This window comes from Vespula pensylvanica, chromosome 15 (assembly GCF_014466175.1).
Source record: "Vespula pensylvanica isolate Volc-1 chromosome 15, ASM1446617v1, whole genome shotgun sequence".
NCBI lineage: Eukaryota > Metazoa > Arthropoda > Insecta > Hymenoptera > Vespidae > Vespula > Vespula pensylvanica.
The window spans coordinates 2,150,295-2,165,106 of NC_057699.1; the positions used below are offsets into that span (position 1 = coordinate 2,150,295).

The 14,812-nt window shown below is 35.6% G+C and overlaps 1 protein-coding gene across 2 annotated transcripts in view; it reads right to left on the bottom strand.

Moving 5' to 3' along the window:
- Positions 1 to 100: 100 nt before the first annotated feature.
- The window catches only part of LOC122634732 (zinc finger MIZ domain-containing protein 1), a 24,351-nt gene continuing 9,639 nt past the window's right edge, over positions 101 to 14,812 (bottom strand). For both annotated transcript variants that reach the window (XM_043823962.1, XM_043823961.1), the window contains exons 2-11: positions 7,904 to 8,186; positions 7,454 to 7,813; positions 7,111 to 7,369; positions 6,609 to 7,001; positions 6,168 to 6,514; positions 5,884 to 6,069; positions 5,652 to 5,794; positions 5,066 to 5,555; positions 4,742 to 4,975; positions 101 to 4,594 (exon numbers count right to left, since the gene is read on the bottom strand). In XM_043823962.1, the coding sequence (XP_043679897.1) occupies positions 4,457 to 4,594; positions 4,742 to 4,975; positions 5,066 to 5,555; positions 5,652 to 5,794; positions 5,884 to 6,069; positions 6,168 to 6,514; positions 6,609 to 7,001; positions 7,111 to 7,369; positions 7,454 to 7,813; positions 7,904 to 7,993 (2,640 nt within the window). In that variant the 5' untranslated portion in view covers positions 7,994 to 8,186 and the 3' untranslated portion in view covers positions 101 to 4,456. The remainder of the gene's footprint in view (positions 4,595 to 4,741; positions 4,976 to 5,065; positions 5,556 to 5,651; positions 5,795 to 5,883; positions 6,070 to 6,167; positions 6,515 to 6,608; positions 7,002 to 7,110; positions 7,370 to 7,453; positions 7,814 to 7,903; positions 8,187 to 14,812) is intronic.

Genomic DNA, 14,812 nt, shown 5'->3' on the forward strand with positions numbered 1-14,812 from the left:
AATCGATCGGATTTGAAACATTTTTTGTTTTTTTTTTTTTCCTTTTTTTCTTTCTATAAAAAACTTAAAATGGATCGAAAATTTAGAAAAACCATAGACGTTCGATATTTTATGGCTTTTTTATTGAATGTTCCTAACTGTTATTAAGAAACAATGTGTATCTCTCATACATGTTATAAACTGGTCTTCGTGTACATATTAAAATTTTTTTTTACGGCGATGTAACCAATGATATTACAGTATTTCCTTAATGTGCATGTATGTATGTATGTATGTATGTTTGTATGTATGTATGTATGTATGTATATATGATGTATGTATATTTGGGAGTAAGACTGATTATTCCACAGTATTTCGTACCGATTGCTCAAGGCATTCTTCTTATTTATTTGGTAAATTTTTCAATAAATGCACGTAATTTGTGTGTATTTATTAATGGTTTTATCGTGATCTAAATAATATTGATATGATTCTGTTTGGAGATGGCTTAAGAAATGTAGAGATATCTATTATTCCTATTAATTGATCGTTTCCTATGCGTTTGGCCTTTCCAAACATTCTATTTGGTGCTAAGGAATATTCTGTATGTATTTAATGTCTAATTCTTTTTTTTTTTTTTTTTTCTTCTATACATCGGTACCACTGTGTTACAGCGCATGAAAATACAATGTCGAATTGGTTTAAGTATTTCAAGCCTCCGAAAAGGCGACGATTATTTGATGTCTCTTTTTTTTAATCGAACAATTTCATGTGATGCACAATAAGATCAAATTATATAGGCCCTCTAACATTTTATAAAGAGTATATAATATTAGAGTCGTAGAGATTTATCGTGACCTGAAGTAATAAATACTCGCGAATTAATTTATATATATATATATATATATATATATATATGTATGTATATGTATAGATATAGATACACACACACATACACATGTATATAGTATATTCAATTCAAACGTATACACGTAATTATTAAATTAGACGTAAAATTTGTGCTATTAAAAATATGAAGAAACTTTTTATATAAAAGTTACTTAATTTAAGATAGAAAATATATGATCGAGGAATTGTAAAATTAATTGCGCAGATCCTAACCTCCATTCTGTCTCTTCTTTTAATAAAGTCGTATAATTTGGTTTGTTAGCTAATTTGTTTTTAATAAATATAAAATAGAGATCGTTTGATTTCAGTCGTGGCTGTGTTATTGAGAGTAGGAAATGCGGAAAGGATTTAAGGTTCATTATTTTATATTTTAATCGTATAAAGAAAATATATAGATTTCGTATAAAAAGTTTCTTCGTATTTGTAATAACCTAAATTTTAAGTTTTCAAAAATATTTCTGTATATACGTGAACCGAAGAAACTATATATTATATATGTATGTAACGTGACGTAAACTAGGTTCATAGCATAAATGCAACCATTTTATTTTCAATAAGGTATTTTCTTTTTTCTTCTATAAAATAAATTTTTTCTTCGTAGAGAGTTTCATTTCTTTTAAATATATATAACAAAGCATATTACCAATTATCACCACAATAGAAATTACAAACAAACGAAACTTGTATGAACAAGCTCATAAATCAGTGTCCTTTGTTTGTAATTATAAAACAGATTGCATGAAAGCCAATTTGTTTGATTTTTAAAAATTGTATTAAAATTAATAATGAATTCAAAACAATAATCGTTTTTTTTTTCTTTTCTTTTCTATGTATATATATATAAATTTCTGCATATAGAGCAGTGTATATAAATCTCTGCGTCTCTTAAGAAACAAGACCATGTAGTGTGTATTTTAGGATATTACTCTAGGTAGGTATAGGTAGATGTTGCCTATGTACAATCGCATTGACGTTGCATATGCTACTTCTTGGCAATCCTAAGTAAAGCTTACAGTTTGAATAAACTTCTTTAGGTAATTAGGTCTTTAATAAGTAGGTAATAATCCTATTAGAAATAACAGTACAATAACTGACTGTATGAATAATTATTCTGCAGTCATGTACATGTTATATTCTCTAATATAGGGTATTCTCATACGATTTTTCCTTGTTTTGGTTCTGAGAAATAATTAAGATAATCATTCTTTTACTATTATAATTGGCCAGTAAGTATCTGCCATTTTACTTATATTATTATTCTATTTATCATATATACAAATATTATACAATAGTCGCACTTAATTAAGTAATATTAAAATCTAATTTCAATAATGTTGTAGTAGTTATACGAATAGAAACTTTACCGCATCTAATTCTTCCTTGTGTGATAATATATATCATAAATACACTTTTATATAAAATTTGTATAATCTACATGAATCACTTTAAGTATATTTTCTCTTTTTTCAATCACAAAAGATACAAATGTAATAACCACTACATAAGCGGGGAAATTGTGGGCGGTATCACTCTGGCAGTATCTTATTCAGGCAGATACAACTGATGTCACTTTGAAGGAAAACAAAACAAATTAATTAGCTCAATATTTGTGCGAACGATTATATAGAGCTTATTTTCGCATATTAATCATTGCTTTTTGTATATCAATAATAATATGTCAGCCCTTTTTTTTTTACATAGGTGTGTTATATATGATATATATTTATTTCATCATTGTAATTTGATTCAGTACCGCTTAAAAAAAATTTGATTACACATCATTGTTTCAAGATGTATTTTTCTAGTAATTTACATTATTTTCCTAATTGACTTTTTTACATATTTGACATTTTGTATTATTTATTATGTATTAATAATTAATTAGTCAGTATGTAATATGTATTATCACAATATCAAGAAAACTTCAAAATAAATTCAAACTCTCTTGAATGCAGACATTCATTATAGAAATGTGAAAATAAACTCTATATATGCAAATTGTTTCTAAATTTTGATGTATCTTCAGAGATATATCTTATTAATACTTGCAATATGCTTAGATTAATACTAGGATTCAAAGATATTTTATTTTAAGTGTATCACTCTTTTCAAATTTTTGTCATTTTTTTGTCATTTGTCATTTAGTTATTAATTTTTTTTTTCTTTTCAGTGAAATTTAAGGTCCTAATATTGAGTCAAGTTTTATACGTACAAGTTTATAATAGACTTATTAACTTTTATGACTCATACTAATTTCTTTAATGATTATCTGATTCATGTTTATCAAATCAAATAAAAAATATTTTATACCAAAATACATACTAATACGCTAATAATAAAAAATAATAATAAAGAATAATAACGACGAAATGATTAAAATTTATGTTAGAATCTAGTTCTCTCTTGTATTCGTACAGAAGACATAGTCTTTTTATCTTTTTAATTGTTGCTTTTTAGATATCGAACAAAAAATTTTAATCCATAAGTAATAATATCCTTTAGAGTAAACAAAAAACAAATCATTTTTATAATACACCTTGACTCACATAATCATTAATGTGATCTAAATATTTTTCTCAGGAGATACATCGTGAAGAACAATTGTCTATGTCTCCAGTGTGAAGCCCAATATCCCCTCAATTATTCATTCCCATCTGTTGCTACTATTTATCTAATGGAGAGGAACACTATATGCGCTATATCCATTAATAAGCAGGGTAGTTCACAACAGATGAACGTATTACCTAATTGGATTAAAACTTATTTACAAGAGGTACTGTACATTTACATTATAGTTCTGTTGTGATGTAGGTCCATCATAGCCTTGAACGCGAGTAGACCGATCTTTTATGTAAAGACGATAATGCAGGGAAACTTCGAAATGTTAAAAAACATTTGAAGTGGCACAATGTGTTCCAATGAGCAAACATTTAAATTTACATCGAAGCAAGATCAATAGTAAAAAAAAAAAAAAAAAAAGAAAAAAAAATCGAAAATGAACATAAAAAAAAACCAAATAGTCTTGAATATTTCACAAAATTATCAATAATTAATTATTGATAAACATTTACATCTTGTAATAAAATCTCGTTCTATTATCTGTCTATAAAGTCCTTATTGCATTCCTGGAATTATCATACTGTACCATTTAATTTTAATCGATTCGTATAATTTCATCGATAAATAGAATGGAACATTTGCTCAGCAGAACTAGCATGTTAGTTCAAGTATGCTGTACCATCCATGCAATAAAATCTTTACAGACAAGCACTAATTATCGTGTTTGCTGTACTAATGTTAAAAGTCGTCATTACCCTAGTCATATGCCCTAACTCTTTTCAATAGGAATTATTACAATTAGAGCTAAGATTGTTTGTACCATTGATTAGGTGAGAGCACCCACTGTGAACCCAACACATTTCTTATATCCCTCATACACGAATTTCGTCGTATAAATCGGAATTGTTATTTATCTTTCAGTAAGATGCTAACTTGGTGATCGCATACCCCTGCTTTTGGGATCATAATTTGATTATTTCATTACGAAGAAGAATAGTTTCTTGAGATCTTATTCAAAAAGTGCCAATATGTCGTCGCTCGATGAGGGATTTCCACTGCTTGCTCCACTACTAGGTGGAGTATTTAGATCAGGTGGATCCAAATATGAAAGCAGTTCCATTGGATCTACGACATTGTCCGGCAAGAGCTAAAAAAAATAAGAGAGAGAGATGCAAAAAATTAGGTCAAGAGTCAGGTATGTTTCGTTTTATATCATGATAAAGAATTTACTGATCATCAAATATATATATATATATATATTTATTTATTTATTTATATATCGTTTAATACTTACATTCAATGCTTCTTGACCAGTACCCTCGCCATCTATAACCGCAGCTGGATCGAAATTTAAGTCTGACGGTATATCCGCGGTATCGGTATTTATATTTGTACTCGTATTACCAGACGTATTATGGTTTCCTGTAGATTCCTGAGATGCAGGAGGAACACTTGGTGGACCACTGTTACCACCACCCGGTGTGTGCGGCGTGTGAGGGGTATGAGGTGTGTGTGGAGTATGCGGCATCTATGATCGCAACATAAAATACGAATAAATGTATGGGAAAGGATTTATTTATTAATATCGAATTAAACCTATTGTATGCAGGAAACATACCTGATCATTTAACGATTTTTCCATAGCATTAAGGGGATCCAATGAATTCACTGATTCATTCAAATGAGTAAGAGGTCCCGTTCCGCTACTATAATCGTTATTGGTTGAGTTATTCGTTCCAGGATTAATATCGAACGATCCACCAGATGAATTTCGGTGATTGATATTATTGTTCCCGTAAGTGGACGACGTGTTGTTCATCATCGAGCCGCTTACTATGCTGCTCATGTCCGGTGGTATGTAGGGACTCATAGCTTGATTCATGTCCCAATTATTCATAGTGGGCATATTCATACTTCCAGGTGACATCGCTTTCGTCATTCTTTTACAATCATTTTCCTCTTCCGACTTAATATTGGCTAAATTTTTAGCAGGCTTCCAATTTGCCGCGGAGTCTATCGTTACTTCTTCTACTTCTGCAGTATTCAGAGTATTCAGAATTCCCCACATATATTGATCGACTTCCAAACCTTCTAATTGAGCTGGTTTTCTGTGAAATCAGAATAATGACGTTATTCGTAATAACATATTTGTTATTTTATGTCGATAATTATAACGAATAATCGATTTGATTGTTGATACTTACGTGCACACAGGACACCTCCATGAACCCCGTTCGCAATTTAATTGCAAGTAAGACTCCAAGTCGAAACATTGTATATGTTTGCAATCGTGTCCCCTCGCTGGCAGTGTAATACGTTTGAAAGTTATAGGACATTTTAAAGATACCTGTAAAAAGATGATATTATAACGATGAAACATTCGTACAGATTTCTAAGTCAATATAAAAACATTTGACGAACTATTGTCGTTCTTACCTTAAGTGCTGTTTGTTCCACGACATCTTTCTCGGACTGAATGCCGTTACTCGAAATTGTATTGTTAAAATTTCTTTTGATTTTCGTTATGCAGTGTTCTGCGGTAAGTAATCTCTTGCGTAATAAACCTTGTAGAACGCTACGTACACTTGGTCGATGAACTAATTGGAGAACGAATAGATGTGACTGTAAATGAGAATAAACATTTATATTAATACGTATACGAATTAAAAATATTTTGTTACCGATGCTAACGTATGACGAATATTTTTTTAATTACTTACACAACAGCATGCGGATACTGTAATCTGTATGGTATTTCTTCCTGGTTGGCACACGTCTTTCAGATAAAGAGGCTTGTGGGATGTCTTGTTTTCGCCACGATCAATAACGAGAGGCGTTGCATTGACAGAAACCTGAACGCTTGCGGGCCAATTTGTATTCATTTGTCTATCTTCGTGGTGGAAACATTTAAGCTGTAGCTCCAAGTCGGATCGCCACATTAACGTTTGATGAACCGTAGATTTCAGTTGAAATACGTGGTTGCTTACAGCCAAATTATGTTCTAAGCGGAAGGGTGGAAGAATAATACCGTCTCTCACGGGGAATGTTAATCTTAACTCGTCGTCTTCTGCGAACAAGAAGATTCATATATTAGGTATCAATATCATTATAATAGTAAAGCATTCGTATTTTATCATCTCGTATATATCGTATGTATTTACTTTGTATATTGACAGGCGATTTGATTTCATTGAAATTTGGTTTAATGTCCGGATTTGGACTGATGTAAGGTGGCATACTGGTCGCTGGCGTTAACGGAGGAGTTGGATTGCCAGGTATAGGACTATGCTGATAATTCAGGTTCGCTGCCCCCGTCGTTCTCATCGACGCCACATCTTGTTGGTATTGACTTGTGGCCGCAGCAGCAGCAGCAGCAGCAGCTCCATACGAAGATTGTCCACCACCGTAAGCTGCGTTTTGTTGATGACCGACGAATTGGTTCCCTACTGTGGTGGGTCCCATACTAACTGGTACACCATTGCCATTGTAATATTGACCTGCTGCTGCTTGAGACGCCGTATTATACGATGGCGTTGTTTGCCTCATGTTTGTCCCTTTAAAATGTATTTTTTAATAATAAACGAATTTCATTTTATCGCTGTAGATATTCGAAGGAAATTTTCTCCAAAATATAGATACAAACAAATCAGTATTTCAACTTACCACGTATCATTGAATTCGGTCCAAAACCAGCCGCGGCGGGATTCATGCCTTGCATCGGTTGATACTGAGGTTGGAAGTTTGGTCTTGCCGTAGCTGGATAATTATTTGGATACTGTGTCGTTGACATGTTGTTAAAACCTGGCTGCATCGCCGCAGGATTAGGATTAGCGTAAGGACCTTGCTGTCTCTTTTGCGCCATATGTATGGCCGGATTAGGATATGGTGCTAATCTTCTCGGATATCCTTGATGAGGCTGCGCCTGAGTAACAGATGAATTATAGGTGTTTATCATCATCATCATTTATACGTAACGTTAAAAAGAAAAGAAACAACGAAGAATTACCTGCATGTTCATCTTATTCATCTGCATGTTGTTAGGTCCCATCATGTTGTTCATTCCCATGTTACCCATGTTACTCATGGAGCTCATAGGATTCATACCGTTCATACCGTTCATACCGCTCATACCGTTAATACCGTTCATGCCGTTCATGCCGTTCATGCCTCCCATTGTCATAGGATTCATCGTGTTCATCCCATTCATACTGTTCATCGAATTCATGGAATTCATAGAATGCATTGGGCTCATAGTGCCCATGCCATTAAAGTTGCTCATCCCAACTGGCCCCATTCCTGCCATTGGTCCTCTTTGGGCGTACCCTGTGTTGTATGTTTGATGGGGTATCCCATGTTGGCTTTGCATCTATAACAACGAACATGGTCAATTGATAATAAGTTAAAGATCATTTATTGATTAAGTTTATCCTTTGGCACTCATCGTACGAAACTTTACCTGATTGAATTGTGCGGGGATATCTTGGCGGTCCTGCATGGCCACCACGCTGGCAGTGGCGGTGGCCGTAGCGGTGGCAGCTGCCACCATCGCCGCGGCACTAAATGTCGAACCACCACCCCCGCTCTGAGGTGGCACTGTGTTATGATAGCCGGATGATAGCACGGGTTGTACCCCAACGCCGATCGCCGCCGTTTTTGATAATTATATAGTTACCAACCCTTGAAAAAATATCGAGCTTCCGCGTTGAGGAGTAGGAACGTTCAAATGCCTTCCAGAAATTCTACAACAAAATATTTCTGAGCGATTAGTTTATCGTATTAATAGGTATGTATTTGGTGATCAGTCTAAGTGATAACAATTTATAACGGCGGAGTAATAAACGTCGTGGTCATTTAAGTGATAATTTTTAATATTCTAGGCTAAAAGTAAGCATCATGTTTAAAGTTGATAATCTCTCATTCCGCTAGAAAGTATAAGGATTATTGTAAAGATTGATGCAAGGGAGGGGTTAGCGCAAGTATACCCAAAGAATTCATTCGACAAAACGAAACGAAGTTTAGGTAGGTAGGAAGGATGAACGAGCGAACGAACCGCGTCAAACCGTTGATACTTCCAGCTGGCCACACCATAGCGCGTAGCCCCCATTGCCTTTCTGTGGGAAATACACGTGCTCGCTATTCACACACCGTCGCTATAAACACAGCGTGCGAGCGTCCTGCCAAGCAGCATGTAAGATCGACGTTTTCTACCCAAGTTAATCAGATTGTTTAAGATTTTTCATAAATTTTGGAAAGATTATGTATTACAAGAAAATTGAATTTGCCGAGCTCCGTCGATAAAAAAAGTATTCGCAACCGCGAGATGGCGTTTACCGTCGATAAGATAGGAATCTAGTAAGTCGATATTTAAATGTTTCCTTTCGGAAGAAAAGATATAAGAGAAAACGATCGAAGAAGAGAACTTTCGAAGCATCGTCGTCGTTCTCCAGACGCGATTACGACGCATCGAACAAAAACAAATCCAGAATAATAGCCTCTCGTGGGAATTCAATAGGTCGTGAGAGACGGGTGTACGTGAATATACGTATGCGTAGTAATACGCACGGGAGCACATATATAAATGTATATACGTATATACTATATATATATAATATATATATAGTATATGTAGTATATATATATTTACATACGTAGCGTATACGTCCCGATATAGCACGTGGAGAGGGAGAGTTTCCGAGGTTGACGTCATCCTCGTCCCACCCCCTTTAAATTCGTGCTCAATGCAAGAGCGACCTAACCGAACCTCCATTCGTCTCTCTTTCTCTCTCTTTCTCTCTATTTCTCTCATACACATACACTCTCCACTTCGGTCGAACGTTGTTCCTTCTTTCTTCCCTTCTTCTTCCCTTCCTTCTTCCCCCATCCGGTGGCGAACCCCTCGGTAAAGCAGCCCACAACGGGTTTCTATTCTCGGATGTCAATATTTCGTCAACTAGAGCCTACTCGGCACGCAACAAAAGGCCCTACACAGCTTGCGCTCGGCACCGAGAGAAAGAGAGAGAGAGAGAAAGAGAGAAAGAAAGAACGACGACGAGACGCAACGTGGTTTCTCTTAGAGAAACAGAGAGAAAGAGAGAGGATGCAACAGCAGTAAAACGAAGAGAAGAGAGCCCCAATACGATGGGGGCTGCTAAAAAGCGTTCGAGGTCGCGAACCAGCTGAACGAACTTTTAAGGACATTAAGCATCGATTATTTCCTCTTCTAAATACCTGATAAACGAATATATAAAACTCCTTCCTCTTCGGTTATTATCCGAGAAAGAAAAAGCATAACCCTTCTAGAGTCGTTATTCAAAACGTCTCGTTTTCGGTACAGTGGAACATCTTGAAGTAACAAGGAGGAAACAACGGGACGAAGGGCGCGAGAAACGAATCCTACGAGAGCGTAAAATTTATGTATGAATATTTATATATATGTATGTATGTATGTATGTATGTATGTATGTATGTATGTATGTATGTATGTATGTATGTATGTATGTATGTATGTATGTATGTATGTATGTATGTATGTATGTATGTATGTATGTATGTATGTATGTATGTATGTATGTATGTATGTATGTATGTATGTATGTATGTATGTATGTATGTATGTATGTATGTATGTATGTATGTATGTATGTATGTATGTATGATGGATGGATGTATGCATGTATGTATGCATGCACATATATATATATACACATATACGAGACGACGACTCACACATTCATCGTTGGGAGCTCATTGTCGCGTAACGAGGCCATTCGAAAGTAGATCCAGTTCTACGAGAGAAGCGCACACGGATTCTTCCTTTCGTTCCAATTTTCGAGAGTTTCGAGATTTCTCGAAATAGGAATCTCTACACATTATACGTATATATATATATATATATATATACGTATATATATATATATACACACACAACACACACACATTGTGTGAATTTATACGTGTATACCGTGATAGAAGTCGCTAGAGTTAGAATGCGCGCGATTTTCAAACGATAAAATAATAAAGATCGTAACGATTGCTGAGAGAGAAAGAGAGAAAAAGAGAAAGAGAAAGAAAGAGAGAGAGAGAGAGAAAGCAAGAGAAAAAAAGTATTCGATATACGTATTTGAAGGAATATATAAAATGGATTCTACTCTTTCACGGTCGAGACATATAATAGCCGTGTCGGCGCAGATCGGTGAAGATCGGCGTTAGCCACGCGAACAGAAAGAGAAAGAGAGGGAGAGACAGAGAAAAGATCCTCGACTCTGTTTGAGGTGAACACGAGTGGGAGAGGCGGACGTGAGCGCGTGCTCCTCATGGGCGACGAGAGGGAAAGAAAGAGAAAGAGAATGAACGGCGGATGCCGATCGCAACACTTCACTAAAATCAGGACAACTTGAGAAGGAGATGGAGGAGGAGATGGCGATGGAAAAGAAGAAGAAGGAGGAGGAAGAGGAGGAGGAGGATGAAAACGAGGATTCGAGAGACTCTCGAATGCCGAGAAGACACCGTGTCGCGACACGTAAACAAGAGTGTTCGCTCCGAGGTCGTCGTGGCGCGAAAGCGATCCAGGATGAGAAAGAGATGCTCTTCTCTATCTCTCTCTTTCTCTATTCTCCACTTCTATCTCCATCTCCTTCACCTCCTCCTCTTCCTCATCATCGTCATCATCATCATCGTCGTCGTCGTCGTCGTCGTCGTCGTCATCGTCGTCGTCGTCATCCTCATCTTTCTCTTTCTCATTCGTAAAAGTCTCACTGACGACGCTTTCGCAGAGGGGCTTTGATCTCCTCCATCGTTATCGTTATTTTTGGACGTACGTATCTGCTAGAGACAAAAGCATTTTTTTGCGTCTGTCTCACTTTCTTTATCTCTCTTTCTGTTTCTTTTTCTTGTTCTTTTTTTTCGGTTCATCATTGTTCTCAGTCTTTCTCTTTCTCTCTCTCTTTCTTTCTTTCTTTCTCTCTCTCTCTTTCTCTTTCTCTTTCTCTCCATTTCGTGGTGGAGACGCGTTCCAAGGGGAAGATGAGATTCGTCGATTCGAATCGTTGAAGGAGAAACAGTGCTCGGTCAATATGGAAATCGGGTGTGCCTTCTTAAAACCGGTTATATGTCCGTAACTGGAATCGTGCGGGGCGACGACGACACGTGTCCTAACAATGAGTGCATCGATACGAGAGACATATAATAATAACTTTTCTACTCACGATTTACACCCTTTTACTCTTGCGACGATAGAGAGAGAAAGAGATAACGAACGACGGATGTAGTAATATTAACGATTAATAAATAAAATAGATTCGAGTTTTAGATAATTATGATCTATCGTTTCGGACGATAATTTTTGAATAAGAATGTTAAAATTTCGACAAATAGTATACGTAGAATAGGTATCTCGTACCTTGAAATCACATCATCAGTACGTTTCAACTCACCAGAGATCACGAAGATCCATGTTATTACCCCCAACATACTCAGCATGTTAGCTTCTCTCTCTCTCTCTCTCTCTCTCTCTCTCTCTCTCTTACCGAAGCAACAATACGTACGTAAATACGCTCAACTCCTGAGAAAACAAGCGCTTAACCGCAGGTGCCTGCCTAGAAACGTTTACGAGCTTTTGTATTCTCTATAGAAACTATAGTATTACATACGCGAAAAACAATTTTATTCTTTCTATTATGTATAATGTTTATACTTCCAAGAAATATACTAGCAAAATCTTATTCGTCGCCATTTTGCATGACACGATATAAAGAATCAATATGTGAAAAGATGGTCGTTCGTGGCGTCCCTTACAAAGAATCGAGGAGGAGATTATCTAAGCCGACTTAATTCCTACCTGCTACTTTCGATCAACTATATTATTTCTCTCTCTCTCTCTCTCTCTCTCTCTCTCTCTCTCTCTCTCTCTCTCTCTCTTTCTTTCTCTTTCAGTCTTTCAAGTTGAGAGGATTCTGTCATTCGCAACAAATACTCGTGGCATTTCGAGGTGGCAGTCGGGATAGATTTTTTTCGCGCCGTTCGAAAGGTCGAGCGACAGTGTGAACCATAGGAGTGTGCGCGCGTGCACATGATCGTACAATCTGGTGGCCTCGACGACAACGCGACAACGACAACGACAACGACAACGACAACGACGACGACAACAATATCAACGATGACGACAGTGACGACAGCGACGACATCGAATAATCGTACGCACGTGCGTGCGTATGTACGAGCGTTTATATATATAATATCTAGTTATTAGAGAATTCAAATAAATTTGAGAAATGAACGATTCTCATAGAAACGTTAGTTTGACGAGTCTCTTTAAATGGCAAGAAGACGACGACAATCGATGAACTTTAATCGCGACGCACGTACAATACGATAACGAACTTATGTACGCATGTATATACGTACATACGTACGTACGTATGTATATATGTACGTATATATACATGCTTAGAGAGCTCCGACGATTCGTCGCTTTAACAAACGCTTCTCTAACGCGATAAACGTCACTGAACGTTTATTATCGGCGCAAGCGCACAAGTATCCTTTTATTTTATCGCATTATCTTCCTTCCTTCTTTCACGGTAGAATAATTCGAACGTCGATCTCTCTAGTACGTACTTATATACGTACGTATAAACGTGCATATATCAATCATGCTTTATACATTCATTTACGTTCGCACAGGATAGAAAGCAATCGTTGGGTGGACTTTTGATATTAGTTTCGATGATAATTAATCTTTCTTATTATTATCTGCATTAAGGAGTTAGTTGGAAATATTGTAAAATCAATATTATTCCTGATTTCATTTAGATCTTTATCTATATATCGATCGAATGGAAATTATTTGATCGCATGTAGTATCGTTTCGACATGTATTTAAAATCGTTGTTGCATATACGTACAGTGGCGTGTGACACGTGTGCCCCATAAGGTTAGTCGCGCGTAAGAACGGAAATAACATCTGCTTCTAGCAGATAAAGAGGCGAAAATTTTGACGGAGAGTATCGTACGAAGAAGACCGCAGTCCTGTAGTCAAATTCGAGACGTGCTTCTTTACTTCCTCGGTAATTCCTTCCGCTTTTCGATGAAACAGAGAAAGAGAAAAAGATATATATAAGTTGTTGTAACAGTATTTCCCTTCTCACGTTCCATCGATTTTTACAAATAAGAGAATATTTAAAGAACAACGTGTATTGACTTTTGTTATTGTCGAAACGATTATATTGATTTAACGTTGATATACGAGAGTTTACGAACGAGAAATTTCCTTTATGACATATCATAAATTAAAATTTTGTCATAAAAATAACTTAAGAACGATCTTGAAATATTTCAAATATCGAGATGGATAGAGACTTCTTGGATTCTTCGGATCCTTTGGCATTTGCAAGGACTACTGTCGTCGTCGTGTCGTCGTCGTCGTCGTCGTCGTCGTCGTCGTCGTTGTCGTCGATGGACATTCATAATAAGCATAATAGCAGAACAAATAGATTATATAATCTGACGGTTTACATAGTATTGTCATTATGTAAGGATCACAGTCCGATTCTAAAACAATTCTATGACGATCTAATAATTATGACATGTAGAAAATACGTTGTAAAAGAAAAAAGAAATAGCAAAAAAAAAAAAAAAAAAGAGAGAGAGAGAAAAAAGAGAGAAAAAATGGAGAAAGAAAAAAATACATTTAATATTCTCATACAAGTTCTATCTTGTTATCGAATTCAACAATGATCGATTTTTCTAAATTTGTCGAAAACGAACTTTAAATCAATCTTCCCGGGCGATTTTAACGAGATTAATAACGAAACGAATTTTCTTATAACCAATGAGAATTAACGATGCATCGTTCTTTTCACCGTCCAAGAGACTTTACTGTCATGATTACGACATCTCTGCTCGTTGAGGCAAATAAAAAATTCTCAACGTGACGTCCACCGCACCATACTTAAAACAAGCAAATCTCTCGCATGCGTGCTTTATCTTTGTACAAATTTAGGTATCGAAAAAGATTGGTAACGGATTGGTTGATTAATCAAATCGTGTATCCATTATGGAGGGATTACATGAAAAACTTCCGGCCTTTTATCTTTATCGCGATATTACGACCTTAAAGGAGGAAGGCTAAATTTACGATAATTCAAATGTATGTAAGCACTTTACGTAGGAGTTACCTACATAAGTATATATTTATGCATTTCGTTCGAAATTTCATTATTGATAACAGTCGTAAACCTATTAGTAACGGTGGAAACGAACGTAATGGAAACAGAAAAGGAAAAAAAAAAAAAAAAAAAAGGTAGGATAATTAATAATAATTCCTAATACTTACATTAGAGGGGCAAAGGAGAATGATAAAAAATGA